The sequence below is a fragment of the Watersipora subatra genome, chromosome 3 (assembly GCF_963576615.1).
Source record: "Watersipora subatra chromosome 3, tzWatSuba1.1, whole genome shotgun sequence".
NCBI lineage: Eukaryota > Metazoa > Bryozoa > Gymnolaemata > Cheilostomatida > Watersiporidae > Watersipora > Watersipora subatra.
Window position 1 is genome coordinate 12,616,502 of NC_088710.1, and position 15,265 is coordinate 12,631,766.

Below are 15,265 nucleotides of genomic sequence, written 5' to 3' on the forward strand. Positions count from 1 at the left end.
TTGCAATAATTTTGCCGATCAACCTCTACCTGAAATTTTATGACAAGAACTTCATTTGAGAAAGATGAAGACCTCAAGTAGGGTGAAAATTTGGATTAAAGAGATTAAAGAGATTCTCAGCTCAGATTCCTACGATTTGTCTTCTAGTTTTAGTAACAGCTTCTGTGTAACTCCCGTAAGACAATGGAATACATCGAAGATTATCTAGCCGTTGAAAAGCTTAAATGGAAAGTTATTTAATCAGATTATAGAAAAATTCGCTAAAGCATATACATTTATTTTAAAATTATTATATCATTGTTCATATTATTTATATATTCAAGTAATGCAAGAGTAACATTAGTAAATCATAAAATGATATAAAGAAACCAGAATGATACAAAATATAACTTTAAAATTGTCTTTCCACAAAATGAACAGACGAATCAAAAATTAACTGTCAGCCTGGCGCTAGTGTCTTGAAGAATGCGTTTAACTACGGATATGTTAACCATTCAGAGTACCCAGTGGTACAGAACTTTTCTGCAGCTTGGTAGCATCTATAGATACCCCCTCCTCTAATGTCAGAGGTATGAAATGGTCTCTGTGGGTGGTACTAAAGAACCTACTGGCTCCTAGTGGTGCTCTGATATTAGATCGCTTTATCTAGAAAATTAAAATAGTAAGGTGAATTTTTATTGAGTGTGTAAAATGCTGATTTTTATTATAAAATACTTTTGCGATTGTCAAAACAGACGCTATGTATAAGTATGCTGACACAGTTGTATTTATTCGTATGCCCCGTGAACCGGTATTGCTTTAATAAGCAGATATACCTTGCATTGCACGGGTAAAGAATACTACTGAAATTTTTAATCGTTTATTCTAGTAATTTTCAAACAAATACAAGCAAATAAAAACAAAATGTAAATAGGGAAGCAGTTTTTGTCTCTGATTTGTACAATCATTCAGATGCCTCAGAAGGTGGCTGGTTAGTTCAGTTGGTTAGCATGTCGGTCTAATAAACCGAGTGCCAGGTTTAAGCCCCATGATGGCCAACATTTTAGTTGTTTTTTTATAAAATCATATCTTTTGTCAACTTCATTCATAAAAATTTCTTTTTTGGGTCTAACGTTTCTTTGGTGCTAGTGATTCCAAAAGTTGTTTGTATTTAAAACCTGGGAGTGTATAAAAAACACATGTATGCTAATTTTCAGACAGATTGTTTGATTAAAAGTTAGCTTCTATAGAGAACATACATACGGACATACTCACAGACAAACAAAGTCAAATGAATATACATGTATATAAATAATATTGGTCTTTATACAAAAACAGTCATGGAGACTCCAAGCTATATTAAGATAATGATTATTCAAATAGATTTGTAGCCTAATCTCTGAACCCATTTTAATCGTGAAAACAATGTTTAGTTTTTAATTTTCATTTCATGTATCAGAAAAACATTGTGACACCCATTAGGCTTTTGGAGACCACACCAACTCTCAGACGCACGTACGCAAGCGATAAATCTGTTTTTGGCATGCCGACAACTCCATTTGTAACATTATTAATGTTTTTCAAATTAGATAGCTTTTTTACACATTGAATGCTAACATAGGAGTTTGCTGATTTAAAGAAAAAATGGAGCTTTATAAGTATTTGAAGAATATTTAAGTTAAATGTTGGAAAAAAAGAAAATATTTTTGAGGATTATTAAATAATAGAAATAAAAAACAAAACATGGAAACTCTGAGCAGCTATGGATAATAATACTACGAGTGAGATTCTAATTGTACCGCTGAATGCAGACTATCTCTATACATACCCTTTCCAAAGCTTGCTCATTCATTAGCTCTCGCCCCTTCTCAGGATCAGTAAAATCAGTCTTCTGAGTTGTGGTACCCTGTATGCCACCTACAAGGGTGCATAACTCTTGTTAATAATGTATGGGATGGATAGTAAAATAAACAAGGATACAAACTTGCAAGGATGGTATAAGGTGTAAGAGAAACCAACCTGAGTAATAATCCAAAGGAATGGAACTGAGGCCTTGGGCGCTAGTGTCACTGCTTGCTGGTCGGCCATTTTGAGGCACATAGACTTCTTGATTGGTTGTTTTGTAGAAATCATTGTTTTGAGCTTCATCACCAAATGGTACTTGACTACGGGTTCTTATACTGCCCCCATCAACCTTTGGTTCTTTTTGGAAGTCGTGTGGAGGCTGCAAAAAATGTTGAAATACATTAATTTTCATTTGGCTCACAGTTATTGCCTACTGGTATACTGGTAGTTCAGTGTGCTATGAGACATCGTCATGTGTGGCAATAAAGCACAGAGAACAAGCATATGTAATTCAAACATTGTGGATGGTGAGTGATTGGTGCAGGTGGTGGTGTGCCAAGTGGCCAGCCAAATGTTGAGAATTCAAACCCAATATGTTGCAGTCCTTTTTTCTTATTGGTCAAATCATACGAGTCTTCTACAAGTCTTCTTCGCTATAAAATGTCTTCGCGCAAAGAAATAACTACCTTAGTTTTCTTGTAATTTAGCTGAAGTTGTAAAAACCAAATGAAAGCATATCTTAACTTTGAGGCTACATTGATCTGATGCAATTTTGAAAAACTCTGTAAGATGCTAGCATTGTGTGTAGAAACAGATGTCACTAGTGTTTGAAGAACACGTTATCACTGATAAACCAGTGTTAGTCTTGTTAGTCTGCAGCAATATTGTTATATATTGTTATTAGCAAATGTAATTAAATTTCTTTCAATTTCTTTTCCCCAAAAATGAAAACTTGTTTAAGATGTAAAAATTAAAAACTATAACTATTAGTGCTTTGTGGCAAAATACACATATAATCATAAAAAACTTTTGCCTCTTTATGTTAATATTTTGTTCCATTTTTTCACAAAGTGTATCGTTAAATTATGAAGTCTGGTTATACTTACTGGCTGCATATCCCAGTGGTAAGTAGTTGTCCCTCCTCGCTGTGCTTGTCTCCATTTGTCCATGTCTCCTTCCGGCACATCACTGTGGTTACGTTTCTCACCCATTGATGATCTCTCGACTATAATATTAAAAAGTTTTGAAAAACCAACCATTCAAAAAAACACTCAAAAATTGACCTGTTTTTCTGTTTGTTTTCTTGATTAGACTAACCAGAGAAATTTTTTAAAAACGAGCCAATCCTGTTAGTCTGTCAAAAGGACTACTAGCTACCAGTAATTACAGATCAGGAACTCAAACAGTGTTTTATAAATAAGAACTATTGAGAACTTACAATGACAAAAAATACGTTTGAACTTTCAAGTTTTTAGCAATTTAGATGTTGTTTTGCAGAGATAGTTTCACTATATTTTAATAAATAATTTAATTTATTTATTTAAATTATTTAATAGTAAAACAGTGTTATGTTTTAAAATCTAAATATTTCTCAAAGTATGCCTGTATGTCGTATGTCTGTCTGCATTCCGGCTATAGCTATTATTAGAATAGCCTAGCTGGGCAACAATGCTGATGCAATGTCATTACCTACGGGCATTTAAAGCTTACTAACTAGATTAGTGGAATTTTCTATTGGCAATGTGTCAGGCCACTTGGCAATGGTCTGCCACTTGCTGGAGAATTGCCTGCCAGCAAGTGGTAAGCAAATCTCATCACTTCTCATTGTTTATAAGCTGATTTTTAACACCTGGGCAACGCCGGGAGGCACAGCTAGTATAACTATAAAATAAAATATTAAAACACTTCAATTCAATGTAGCTCTAAAGTTAGGTTGATTAAAAACTTAGATAAAGAGAATTATCAATTGGTTTTACCCACCTACAACATCCTTAGGCACATATGCAGTTTTCATGGTAGTGCCATAGTCGTTGTAGAAGTTGTGTCCATCATCTAGTCTAAACTGAGTTTTTTGCATGTTGGTCACAGCAGACGGATCATAGCCTTTGATGTCCGAGTGGGGCTCATAAGCTGTTTGGAACTCAGTGCGATGCCGTCGTTCCTTTTCGAGATCTCCTTGGGGAATACTACTACTTCGATGCTGCAAATTATGATAAAACAATAATGATAACAGTATAGAAAATAACTATAATACAACAAAAGGTTTATTGTCTTCTAACGTACAATGTATTTACTATAAATAAATTTATAGTAAATTATAGTATTATTACATTACTGGCCACTGTTTATAAGCTTCTTTAAATCTTGAGCGAATTTGTAGCAAAAAAAGAAAGAAATGTTTTTCAACAATCTGTTTTAACTATGCCTCGAGTTTTTAAATATTTGAATTATGCATTGACCAAACACACACAGAAATAAACAAACACCTGCGCATAGAAGGTGGAATGGTAAATGTTGTATATGTTGATTAAAAATAATTTTGTGCTCAAAAACTTTTCTATTACCTGTGCAATGCCGGCGTTCACCTAGTATAAATACAATATAACTGACACTATATAATATATACTATAAATGTATTCAGAGAAGCTAAACACTTCAACCGTTACTATGGTTACCGTTACTAACTACTTTGGTTTTAATGATTAAAGTTTAGATTAAATTAGGCTAAAACCATTTGTGATTAATGCTTACTGCAGCGACAGGAATGGCGGGTAGTTGCCACTTTCCTGTAAAATTATCCTGATGAGTTGTTTCGTATCCGTGAGTTCTGTTGTCTCCTCTAATAGTTGATGGACCAGATGTAGCTTTTGTTGGTGGAAGTCTGTCAGTAGAAACACCTCGGAATCTGTCTCTGTAGTCTGAGAGAGGTGGCGGAGCTTTTTCTCGGTCACCTAAGCAAAAAATACAAAGGTTGTTACAAATCTAGTGGTATTTATTGTTTGCTCTTTTGAATGCTACCAAATTCAGCATTTTACAGCTACGGTTTGTTAAACCAAATATGCATTAACTATAAATAGTTGTAACTAACTTGAGAAATGCTCCTACAAACCAGTTGAATATGAAATAGAATTATAATTGTAAAAAAAGTATTATGTTACAGATTAACAAGTTGATTACCTTGAAGAATGCTACTGGTGGTTGTGTCTAGTTTAGGCTGAACTTTTGAAAAGTCGCCATCCTTCGGCAGGTAAGAAGTTTTTTGAATTGACAAATAAGGTTCAGGTTGTCTATGGTCTGAATCCATTTTGAAATTTGTCCGCCGAAGTTTATTTGTATCATAAGTAGCTTTCTTAGAAAATGGTTTAGGCTGAAACTCTGCTAGAGTTTCTGATGCACTATGGTTGTTGTTAAAGAAGCGCTCATCTTTGTTAAAGATTTTTGCTGGTTCTTTTGGATTTGCACCAGGCGGTTTATCTTCTACATTGTATGGCACGTAATCCTTCTTAAATGTTGACATTCTAGTCCAAGGTGTCCACGACTCTTCTTGTGAAAGTGTAAAATGAGAGCCTTGCAAATAACTTGTATTGACTTGCTGAATTGGCATATTTTTATCTGAGGCCTTGCCTACAGCTGGACAAGGAGAAGACATCGTTCCAGCTACTATAAACAAAACAGATATTCAGTTACAGCAACATCTTGCAGTCATCTTAAATGCATAGATATGCAGCATTTAATAGGTATTTAAAACTAATGCTACTAAAATAAATTAAATAAAATCATAACCACTTACCGGTCTGACTTAATGAAATAAGTGTGTATATCGGGGGAGAACGTCTTAACTTTCTCTGAGCTTCCAGGTCTTCGATCGCTTACTCGTAACCTAGCTACTAAATATCGTTTCCGGTTCTTTTGTAAGAAAGTATGAAAAAGCCAATGTAGATAGTATGGCATCCGGTTCCAGATTGCAAATAAATTTTGAGCGGTTGCTAGATGTTTGTGAAAAACAAGCAACTGCATCATGTGAAAGTAGTAACTGGAGATTAAAAAAGGTAACAATGCTATTGAATCACAATATTTTTGCTTTTTTTTGCGTTATTAGCTCGTAGTTAATATAAATAATAAAGTTGGTTAGAAAGAACGCAGGGACTAAAACGTTGGCGCTGGGTTGCTGCCTTGTATTTTCATTTATGTCACGTTTTCAATCTGACTATAAAAACATGGAGTATTCATCGCTCATATTTTTAATAGTACTACGTGCGTGTGATATTAAACGCTCGTGATCTAGTCAGATCGGAAATGACAGCCCCGGTGAAAGAGCGCGTAATGAACGAGTGAATTAGGAGCCCGAGCTCACTTCAGATTCTGATCACGAGTGCTTTGGGTCCCTCCTGGCGGTCTGTCTCTGTGTTTTTATATCGGGACACTTGCTACGATACCGATTATTAGTAATCACCTGCAATACGTATCATTACATGATGGCAGCTGGAGTTTTGGGCCCTGGTCTGCTGTTTGGATTGGTGTTTTTTGCATCTGCTGTTTGGTTTGGTGGTCTGTTGCTGTGGTTACTTTGGGTTTTTGTGGTGAACACGAGTTTGAAACCCCCTGGAAAGCTCTCTTTTGTGGGCAGTGTGTCTGATACTTGGAGAAAGTGGCGAATATCTCTTGAGAATTACTTGCTAGCAATTGATTTTATATTGATGCCAGATGTGAAGGGTGTTGCCTTGTCTTAGAATGATTTAATTAACAGACATCAGGTAGCTATACAGCTTCATCAGGCAGGTATAGCTACCTGCTTGATTAACAACAGCTACAGAAATATTTAGTCAGTTTGACTATGACGTTGACACAGTCAAATGACACAATACCTTTGTGTTGCAGAGGGTTAGTATTTGGATAGACTTGTCTAAAGTACATCATAAGAGTGTACTGATGGGAAATGTTGCCTAACTCCAGTTATTTTGGTCATGTTTGGTAGAGGTCTAATTTCTTTTGGTGGTTTTCTTGCATGGCAGTTGACTCATCTTCTATGATGGATTCCTTCCACTAAGGAGTTACTAATTTTCTTATTGGTATTTTTCTAGTTGTTAAACCTTTTGATGTCTTGGGTGTCATGCTGTTTGTGTGTATATCTTGTGGTCTGGCTCTACTCCCTGTTTGTATCTTCTTTTGGTAATATTTCTATGCAACAACATCTCCAAGTTATTTTCTTGAAATGGACCCACTAAGGCTCTGCTGAAACTAACAGAGTGTGCTGAACCCAACGCTTTCCAAAATACAACCTGCAGGATCCAACAGGAGGGAAGTAACCATCAATGCAACCTTCTCCGAGCTGCTGTCAGTTATTTAACTTACGATCGGAAAGTTATAAGATTTCTTCAACGAATAAGCAATTTTATTGACATAATATGTCCATGTGTCTCCCTCAGGAGCAAAACACAAACTGACTTGCCTAACCATTGCAGCAGTATTTATGTTGCATCAGTGGGCGGGATAGAGTTTAATAACGATCGTTCGAACTGACCAATCACGTTACTTTGCTGCCTGGTAACTTTGCAGAATTTCCACGTATGCTACAATAAAAAATTATTTGCTGCAACTAGCCATCATGGTGTAATAAACTAGGCACTAATAAAAATCTCATGAAAAATTACATGCAGTATGTGGGCAACAGTATTCTCAAGTAACAAAAAAACATCCTGAGGACAAAAAGCAATAAATACAAAATCTCGTCGCTAGAAAAAATATAAACAAAATGGAAAAATATTACTTGAAGGGATTTTGACAACTACTAACTGGAACAAATACTTATATTATTCCAACGTGCGACCATGAACATAACTAAATTTTAATACCATGTGAACAGTATGAATAAATTCATTTAAGGTTGTCAATTGCATGAAAATTCCCATAATTCTCGGCAAATTGTGTCTTTCATCTTTTCTGTGTCAAATTCAGTCCCAGAAGTCCTTGAGGATATATATAGCAGCTCGGTCACTTTCTCTGTTCATCTGTCCATCATGCCTCCCTGCATTTGATATCTTTCCTCGCCAACAGAATTGCGGCAGCATGGGACACGCCAACCAATCTGGCCTACTCTGCGAAGACGCTACTTCATGGCTCTTCTCATGACCATCGCTCATTTGATAGAGTTGGTTCGGTAAATTATCTTTCCCAATTCTTAGGTTTACCACACCATACTACTGGTACTAAAATTCTGTATTGTTACGCATAGGGCAGCTTCAACGCAATAGTATGAGAAACATTATGGGGATGTAATTTTTAGATGATTTTTTCTGTCAAAATGATTTTACATTTCATTAGGGGCCTCCCTTTTTAGCTTTTTCATGTGCTACCTTATTCTCCAATTCTAGTTTTTAAACATCTCTCATTTTCGATATTCTTAATAGACTTTGACATAAATGTAACTTTATTGTATCATAATACTTTTGTTCGCTGCAGTCTCATTTTAGCTGGCTGTTCTTTTTCAGTAAATTCTTTTAGTGTCGTAAAAATCTCAGTGATCGTATTCATGGCTCATAATGTGTTTGCATGCGATAGAGATTTGATTGTGTTAAATCTCTTTTCTAGCGATGATCAATTTAGTTATCTCAGCACCTCTGAGTTTATTCATTACTGTTCTTTCGATATTTTTGGATAATATTTACCAAAAACCTTAAGTATTTCTAGAGTGTACATGGTAAAATCTAGGAATACCCTCAGCGTCAGTAGGTTGCCAAGTCTCAAAAGACTTGACAGGCTCACATGTTTATAGAAACTAATGAGTTTTAAGTAATCTCTGTGGGTAAGCAGACACAACTTTTCCCAACCAAAAACATTTGATAACTTAGTAATTTGAACAATATGTCTGTTGTGTTTAAAAACATTACATTTAAAAAAGACATCAGGCAATCTAATAAGAAACATTTAGGGATAGCCATAAACCGTGATCCTCAGAGTCTTTTTTAAAAGTCGCGACTTACTGTCCCGCTATTGGTTATTTATAAGCCTTGGGCTGGAAAGGGCTAAATATTGGAAGACGTTCGAACATAGTCAAGGGCTAAACTTTAATGGATCTCAGCCTATGTTTCTTATAGCCTTAAATATCGCGCAATCATTTTATAATCTAATGCTTTCCTATTGTTCTCAGGCTGTTTGCAAAGCATTCTTTAGCACTGTTGAGTTGAAAATGAAAATTGAACTTTGAGTATACATTGTATATGTCGACAAAGTTTTTTAGCCTATTCAAATATGAGTGCATCAAAGCGTTTGTATTTGTTAATTCTTGCGACAATCAGGTCGTTGTACTATTTTAGTTTGTTGAAGACTTGCAAAAGAAGCTGACGCTGTTGAACAAGGAATCTTGGTAAGTCACACTAAAACTAAAAGTTTTGTTTGTTGAAATGTTCTGTGCAATATATAATAATATAATAAATTCAACAATTTATTGATTATTCTTGTCCAGTAACAAAGCACATCCTGAGGTACTCAAAGATTATGAGAGAAGAGTCGGGGTGCTGCAGGGAATCCTACTGGCTGAGGATCAGGTAGACTATTAATTGGTTTTCTAGATTGTTTTGTGGTTATTGAAACTAACTGTAGTACCGTATTCTTATGTGTTTACTAACAACATTTATAAGTAAACAATTTTATAAAATTTAATGAACATCTGCTCATATTAGTTTAATGGTTGTTGAGATATTGAGAAACATTCCCACTCCCATCACGTAATGTTGGAGTTTTCACTAACTATACTAGAGGTCAAGAATCAGTTTTGTTTCCTATGGCAAAACAAATATGCTGCGAACATCATTTCAGGAGACTATTCTATTCAAAGATTACTACTATTATAGCTAGTGTCATCATCGACATGTCTGTTTCTAATTTCTTTACATATGAAAAGTTTTTTTAAATGTTTCCTCACTCCTGTTAAGCCAGGTGGTTACTGGTTGGTAATGTCTACACAAGCTCCGGTCTCCTACCAAAGAATAAGGAGATTGAGCACTCACCTTAAGATATTAACCATTCTCATTGTTGCACTTGTCTGCCACTGACTTGTCTTGATTGTTGCCTCTGTTTATGCAGAGATTGAAGGAGATGTAAAAGTAGAATGTTTACAACTTTATGCAGCAGTAGCTTCTTCTTGTTTGGAGTATGCCACAACCAATTATTGATTTATCTCTTCCAGTCGGACTTTTCTGTGGCGGGCTATTGATATGTTGACAACGATGAATTTTAATTGCTGACTATACATTTTTTTTGTAAATTTAACTGTAGCAAGCAGTTAATAATTTTGGCTGTTTTATATTTTAACCTTACTGAAAGTTAGAGATTTTGAATGTTATGCTTTTCAATATTTTAATATATACAGTATTTGACATTTTCTGTAGTTTTCAACATTGGCAGGTTTTTTGGACATCGGCAATCCTAAACAAATAACCAAATTCATTAACATCATCATTGTTAGCGCTCGTTTTCTGGAAGTAAGATGGCATGCTGGAAAATTTTTTAGTTGTCTGATGGTCGCTGTACCTTCCATTTATTGTATGTTGAGCTATCTTGCAGTTTATACATGTTGGTACAGGGATCACCAGGAGACAAACTCAAAGTTGTTCAGACCATTCCATTCTTCAAGCAGACTAGTATCAAAGCTAATATTTTGGAAACTGGACCTGCCAGTGCTCCTGATGTACTTCAGCATGCTAAAGCTAAATTCTCTAGCCAATCACGACAAGCGTTGCTGGGAGAAGGAGGTGAGCTGGTGTGGCTGGTGCGTAGCAGCGAATGTAGGGGTGTTTAATCGGCCACCCTCACTTTATGTGGTGAAAGGGCTTGAAATTAGGAAGCTGTTCTGGACTCATTGCCTTTCACACATGGTAGACTTCGAGTGTTTGATTACAAATTAAAAAGCTTTGAAAATTGAAACTAAACCACTGTTAGACTGTTAGGTGATCTAGTAGTGGACATACAATATTATATGACATACAGCGAAACTACTCACCAGTTTATATGGCATACAGTGAACATATTCACAAGTTTATATGGCATACAGTGAACATACTCACCAGTTTATATCGCATACAGTGAACATACTCACCAGTTTATATGGCATACAGTGAACATACTCACTAGTTTATATCGCATACAGTGAACATACTCACAAGTTTATATGGTATACAGTGAACATACTCACAAGTTTATATGGCATGCAGTAAACATATTCACCAGTTTATATGGCATACAGTGAACATACACACAAGTTTATGTGGCATACAGTAAACATACTCACCAGTTTATATGGTATACAGTGAACATATTCACCAGTTTATATGACATACAGTGAACATACTCACCAGTTTATATGGTATACAGTGAACATATTCACCAGTTTATATGACATACAGTGAACATACTCACCAGTTTATATGGTATACAGTGAACATATTCACAAGTTTATATGGTATACAGTGAACATACTCACCAGTTTATATCGCATACAGTGAACATACTCACAAGTTTATATGGCATACAGTGAACATACAAGTTTATATGGCATACAGTGAACATACCAGTTTATATGACATGCAGTGAACATACTCACAAGTTTATATGGCATACAGTGAACATACTCACAAGTTTATATGGCATACAGTGAACATACTCACCAGTTTATATGGCATACAGTGAACATACTCACCAGTTTATATGGCATACAGTGAACATACTCACAAGTTTATATGGTATACAGTGAACATACTCACAAGTTTATATGGCATACAGTGAACATATTCACAAGTTTATATGGCATACAGTGAACATACAAGTTTATATGGTATACAGTGAACATACTCACCAGTTTATATGGCATACAGTGAACATGCTCGCAAGTTTGTATGACATACAGTGAACATACTCACCAGTTTATATCGCATACAGTGAACATACTCACCAGTTTATATGGCATACAGTGAACATACTCGCAAGTGGATGTGGCTTACAGTGAATATACTCACAAGTTTATATGGCATACAGTGAACATACTCACCAGTTTATATGGCATACATTGAACATACTCGCAAGTGGATGTGGCATACAGTGAATATACTCACAAGTTTATATGACATACAGTGAACATACTCACCAGTTTATATGACATACAGTGAATATACTCACAAGTTTATATGGCATACAGTGAACATACTCACCAGTTTATATGGCATACAGTGAACATACTCGCAAGTGGATGTGGCATACAGTGAATATACTCACCAGTTTATATGGCATACAGTGAACATACTTACCAGTTTATATGGCATACAGTGAACATACAAGATTATATATCATTGTGTTGAAACACCCTTTTGAGATTTGTTCTTTTACTGTTTTTTTCTAGGAAATCTCTCAAAGGTTTTTTTTGGCCTTCATTTGTTATTTTAATTGCTTAGCCTAAGATCTTTGGTACAGATGTTACGGCTAGTTATTTAAAACTCGTATTTACATGTGACAGCATGAGATCATGGGCTATTTCTTACAAATTTATTTCGGAGTCTGTTTCAGACGGTCTAAGACAGCGAGGTGGTGTCTCAGCAGATACCACCGAGTCAGAGTTGGACTCTGTCCTGTCACATCATGAGAAGCAGCAAGAGAGACTTGCAGAGGATATGGTGAACATGGCGCGTAATATGAAGGACCACGCGAGGGTTGCCAGTCGCATCGTGAAAGAGGATACTAAAGTGAGTACGGTTATCTGGTCTATCGTCTGCTTCAAACATGTCATTTTTTCTTATGTAGGTTTTTCACCACATCTGCTGCTGCCATGGATGTATTACCATTTTATTTGCTACTCTGATGGCTTTTACCATGTCATCTGCTGCTATGGTCACATTTATCGTATTATATGCTTATTTGGTAGCTTTTACAGTAGTCAGTTGCTGGTATGGTGGCATCTCTCGGTTGTCTGCTTATCTGGTCACCTACTGCGCTGTATACTTTATATGGTAGCTGTGACAATTTCGTGTGCTCATTTGGCCATTATTATCATGTCATCTGCTTATGAGTATACATGCACACCCTCAGCAGTTACCTGTGTAAATCAAACTCATCTTCTGTGAGTAAGTAGAAGTGAAAACTTGCTGATAGTCAATTCTTAAGCAGTTGGGGCCAGAAGTTTCAGTTTATCTCCAAAAGGTGATTACTTCATTTCTCATACTTGCTGCAACAGGAAATGCCTAAATAGCAAGCGTGCTAATTTACAATGTTTCATTTATCATGTGGGAATATTGGTATAGCTAATATCGTAGCTTATTAAGCAATATATTTGTGAACCACTTTGGCTTGCGTGTCATTTGCTGACACACAGTATCATATCTGATGTACAGATACTTCATTCTGTGTACTTACCTGTATTCCGTTTCTTGGAGAAACCTTATCCTGTATGTCAACTTGTCCTCTCTGTCGCTTGGAGAATTTAGTTTTGCATGTCACCTTGTGTCGTGTGTCATATTTAGCAACCTTGCGCGTAGTGTCACGTTATGTGGTCTATATTTTGCAGAGACTTGAAGACACTAACAAGCTGGCAGATTCGAACTACAGCCAGTTAAAGATAGAGTCTGCTCGGCTAGAAGAACACACCAAGAAATCAAACTGTTGGATGTTATTATTGTTAATATTTATTATTATCGTGTTTGTCTGGACAGTGATTTTTATGAAAGTCTTTCACAAACCGAGAATTTAGTAGATGTCAAGGCTAACAACACCAGCCTATCACTTAATGGTGCTCTCTGTTATGTTATCATGAACCTGTTAAGCAATATTGTTGTGTTGGTTATTCATACCTATTGGTCAAATATTGGCTCTTTTTATAACTGTCATATTATAATTAAATTATTACCACAATGCCTATATTCTTCGCTTATATAATTGTGTTATTCAAAGACTAACAATATTTGTTTGTTATATGCATGTCATGTATAGCCCTGCTGGGTTCCCAAGACGTCACAAACCTCGATCGATAACCCTTGGCCAAGTGATTTGGCCTTCTTAAGTTTTATTAATTCTAATGGTTTCATATATGCCTTTAAATGCAATGACAATGCCTCTGAATTTAACATTACCACTTTATCCTAAATAGTTCAAAGCCTGTGTTCCAATAATAGGCTAGAATGAAGTATCTGACAACAGAATAGTCATATTACTGTAGATATATTTGAGCCAAACGAAGTTGTTGCGATCTTTCTGCATCATATTTTATTAATCACAAGCATCCTTGCAGTCCAGTGTGATCATCAGAGTGCCAATAAAGCACAGAGAATAACTATGTGCACAATTATTCTGGAAGGGTTGTGGTAGAGTGTCAGACTGAAAGTTCAAATCTTGTAAGATGCAGTTATTTTCCCCATTTTATAACTGTCACTTGGGACGGACCTGTATTATTGTAGTAAAGATTACATGTGAGCCATGACTGTTCATGTTTCTGTTACTTCCAAATTATGTGGGTCAAGTTACAAATCACTGTAGAACAAAGATTTTCATTACTAGTCTAGAGCGCTACACAAATTTGGTAGTTATTGGCATTGTGTATATGAGAATGGGTAAAGGATTATAGGTTGTCTGCTCATGTGTAAATGCAAACTTCAACCTGTAACTCGAAGCCAAGGGATTTGGGTTTTTCTCGTTTTGTTAGATCTGATGGCTTCAGGTACACCACAAAATGTAAATTAGGGTGTAAATTTAGTATTGACTCTTTAACTTAAAGAGATAAAAGCCTGTGTTCCATTGATAGGCTGAAATCAAGTTTGTCCATAATAGAATAATGATCATCCTATAAGATATACATGTACTGTACTTGAACTGAACAAGGTCGCCGCAAGGTGAAGATGCTGCTAGATTCCTTCATTTCATTAATCAATCATGACTATCCATGTTTTGGTTATTTCTAATTTCAATGAGTCAAACTGTTCATATCACTAACGAGAAAAGATTTTTACTACTACATTGGAGCAATGCCAATAGTTGTCGGCATTGTGCATAAGACCATGGGTAAAAACCTAAAGGTTGTCTGCTCATGTACAAACTAAACAATGAAAGCACAAATCCTTTCTAAAACCAGATTTTCCATATCTATTTTGGTACATACAAGTACATGTATTTACTAAATTACAGTTTTATATCACTTGTATATCGAACCATTGGTAATTATTTCTGCAAACGTATTTTAATTTGCACATAAAGTTGTTTGCTTCAAAACTTCAGAACTTCAGAACTATCTAAATATATCCTCCTGTTTATCTTTGCTTTATGCAAAAAGAGCTTTTAATTTCAATACACATAATTTAATTCACTATTTTCTTTGTCTGACGGTCAAAGTTGCTTTAAATGGCCTTGACCTGTGTAAGCAAAGTTACTACCTATCAAGACAGCCTGACAATATTAAAGTATATGTATC

The 15,265-nt window shown here is 35.6% G+C and overlaps 2 protein-coding genes across 2 annotated transcripts; one reads left to right on the top strand and one right to left on the bottom strand.

The window, feature by feature from the left end:
* LOC137390095 (stabilizer of axonemal microtubules 5-like) lies at window positions 1-5,718 on the bottom strand. Its single transcript, XM_068076345.1, has 8 exons — window positions 5,615-5,718; window positions 5,002-5,484; window positions 4,576-4,775; window positions 3,805-4,024; window positions 2,931-3,049; window positions 1,999-2,203; window positions 1,808-1,896; window positions 1-645 (listed from the first exon to the last, which is right to left on the bottom strand). The coding sequence occupies exons 2-8, from the start codon at window positions 5,471-5,473 to the stop codon at window positions 487-489; spliced, it is 1,464 nt and encodes a 487-aa protein (XP_067932446.1). The 5' UTR covers window positions 5,474-5,484; window positions 5,615-5,718; the 3' UTR covers window positions 1-486.
* Window positions 5,650-13,756, top strand: LOC137390096 (vesicle transport protein USE1-like). Its single transcript, XM_068076346.1, has 6 exons — window positions 5,650-5,873; window positions 9,138-9,187; window positions 9,287-9,368; window positions 10,406-10,574; window positions 12,379-12,554; window positions 13,373-13,756. The coding sequence occupies exons 1-6, from the start codon at window positions 5,769-5,771 to the stop codon at window positions 13,553-13,555; spliced, it is 765 nt and encodes a 254-aa protein (XP_067932447.1). The 5' UTR covers window positions 5,650-5,768; the 3' UTR covers window positions 13,556-13,756.
* Window positions 13,757-15,265: the final 1,509 nt, after the last annotated feature.

What these genes read in the sequence shown, in the direction of transcription:
- LOC137390095 (XM_068076345.1), bottom strand. Translation starts at nt 5,473, where the DNA reads ATGTCTTCTCCTTGTCCAGCTGTAGGCAAGGCCTCAGATAAAAATATG. An exon ending in CCGCCATTCCTGTCGCTGCA is followed by an intron (nt 4,025 to 4,575) that starts GTAAGCATTAAT and finishes CATAATTTGCAG; the next exon opens with CATCGAAGTAGTAGTATTCC. An exon ending in TGTGCCTAAGGATGTTGTAG is followed by an intron (nt 3,050 to 3,804) that starts GTGGGTAAAACC and finishes TTAATATTATAG; the next exon opens with TCGAGAGATCATCAATGGGT.
- LOC137390096 (XM_068076346.1), top strand. Translation starts at nt 5,769, where the DNA reads ATGGCATCCGGTTCCAGATTGCAAATAAATTTTGAGCGGTTGCTAGAT. An exon ending in TCCTACTGGCTGAGGATCAG is followed by an intron (nt 9,369 to 10,405) that starts GTAGACTATTAA and finishes ATGTTGGTACAG; the next exon opens with GGATCACCAGGAGACAAACT. An exon ending in AGCGTTGCTGGGAGAAGGAG is followed by an intron (nt 10,575 to 12,378) that starts GTGAGCTGGTGT and finishes AGTCTGTTTCAG; the next exon opens with ACGGTCTAAGACAGCGAGGT.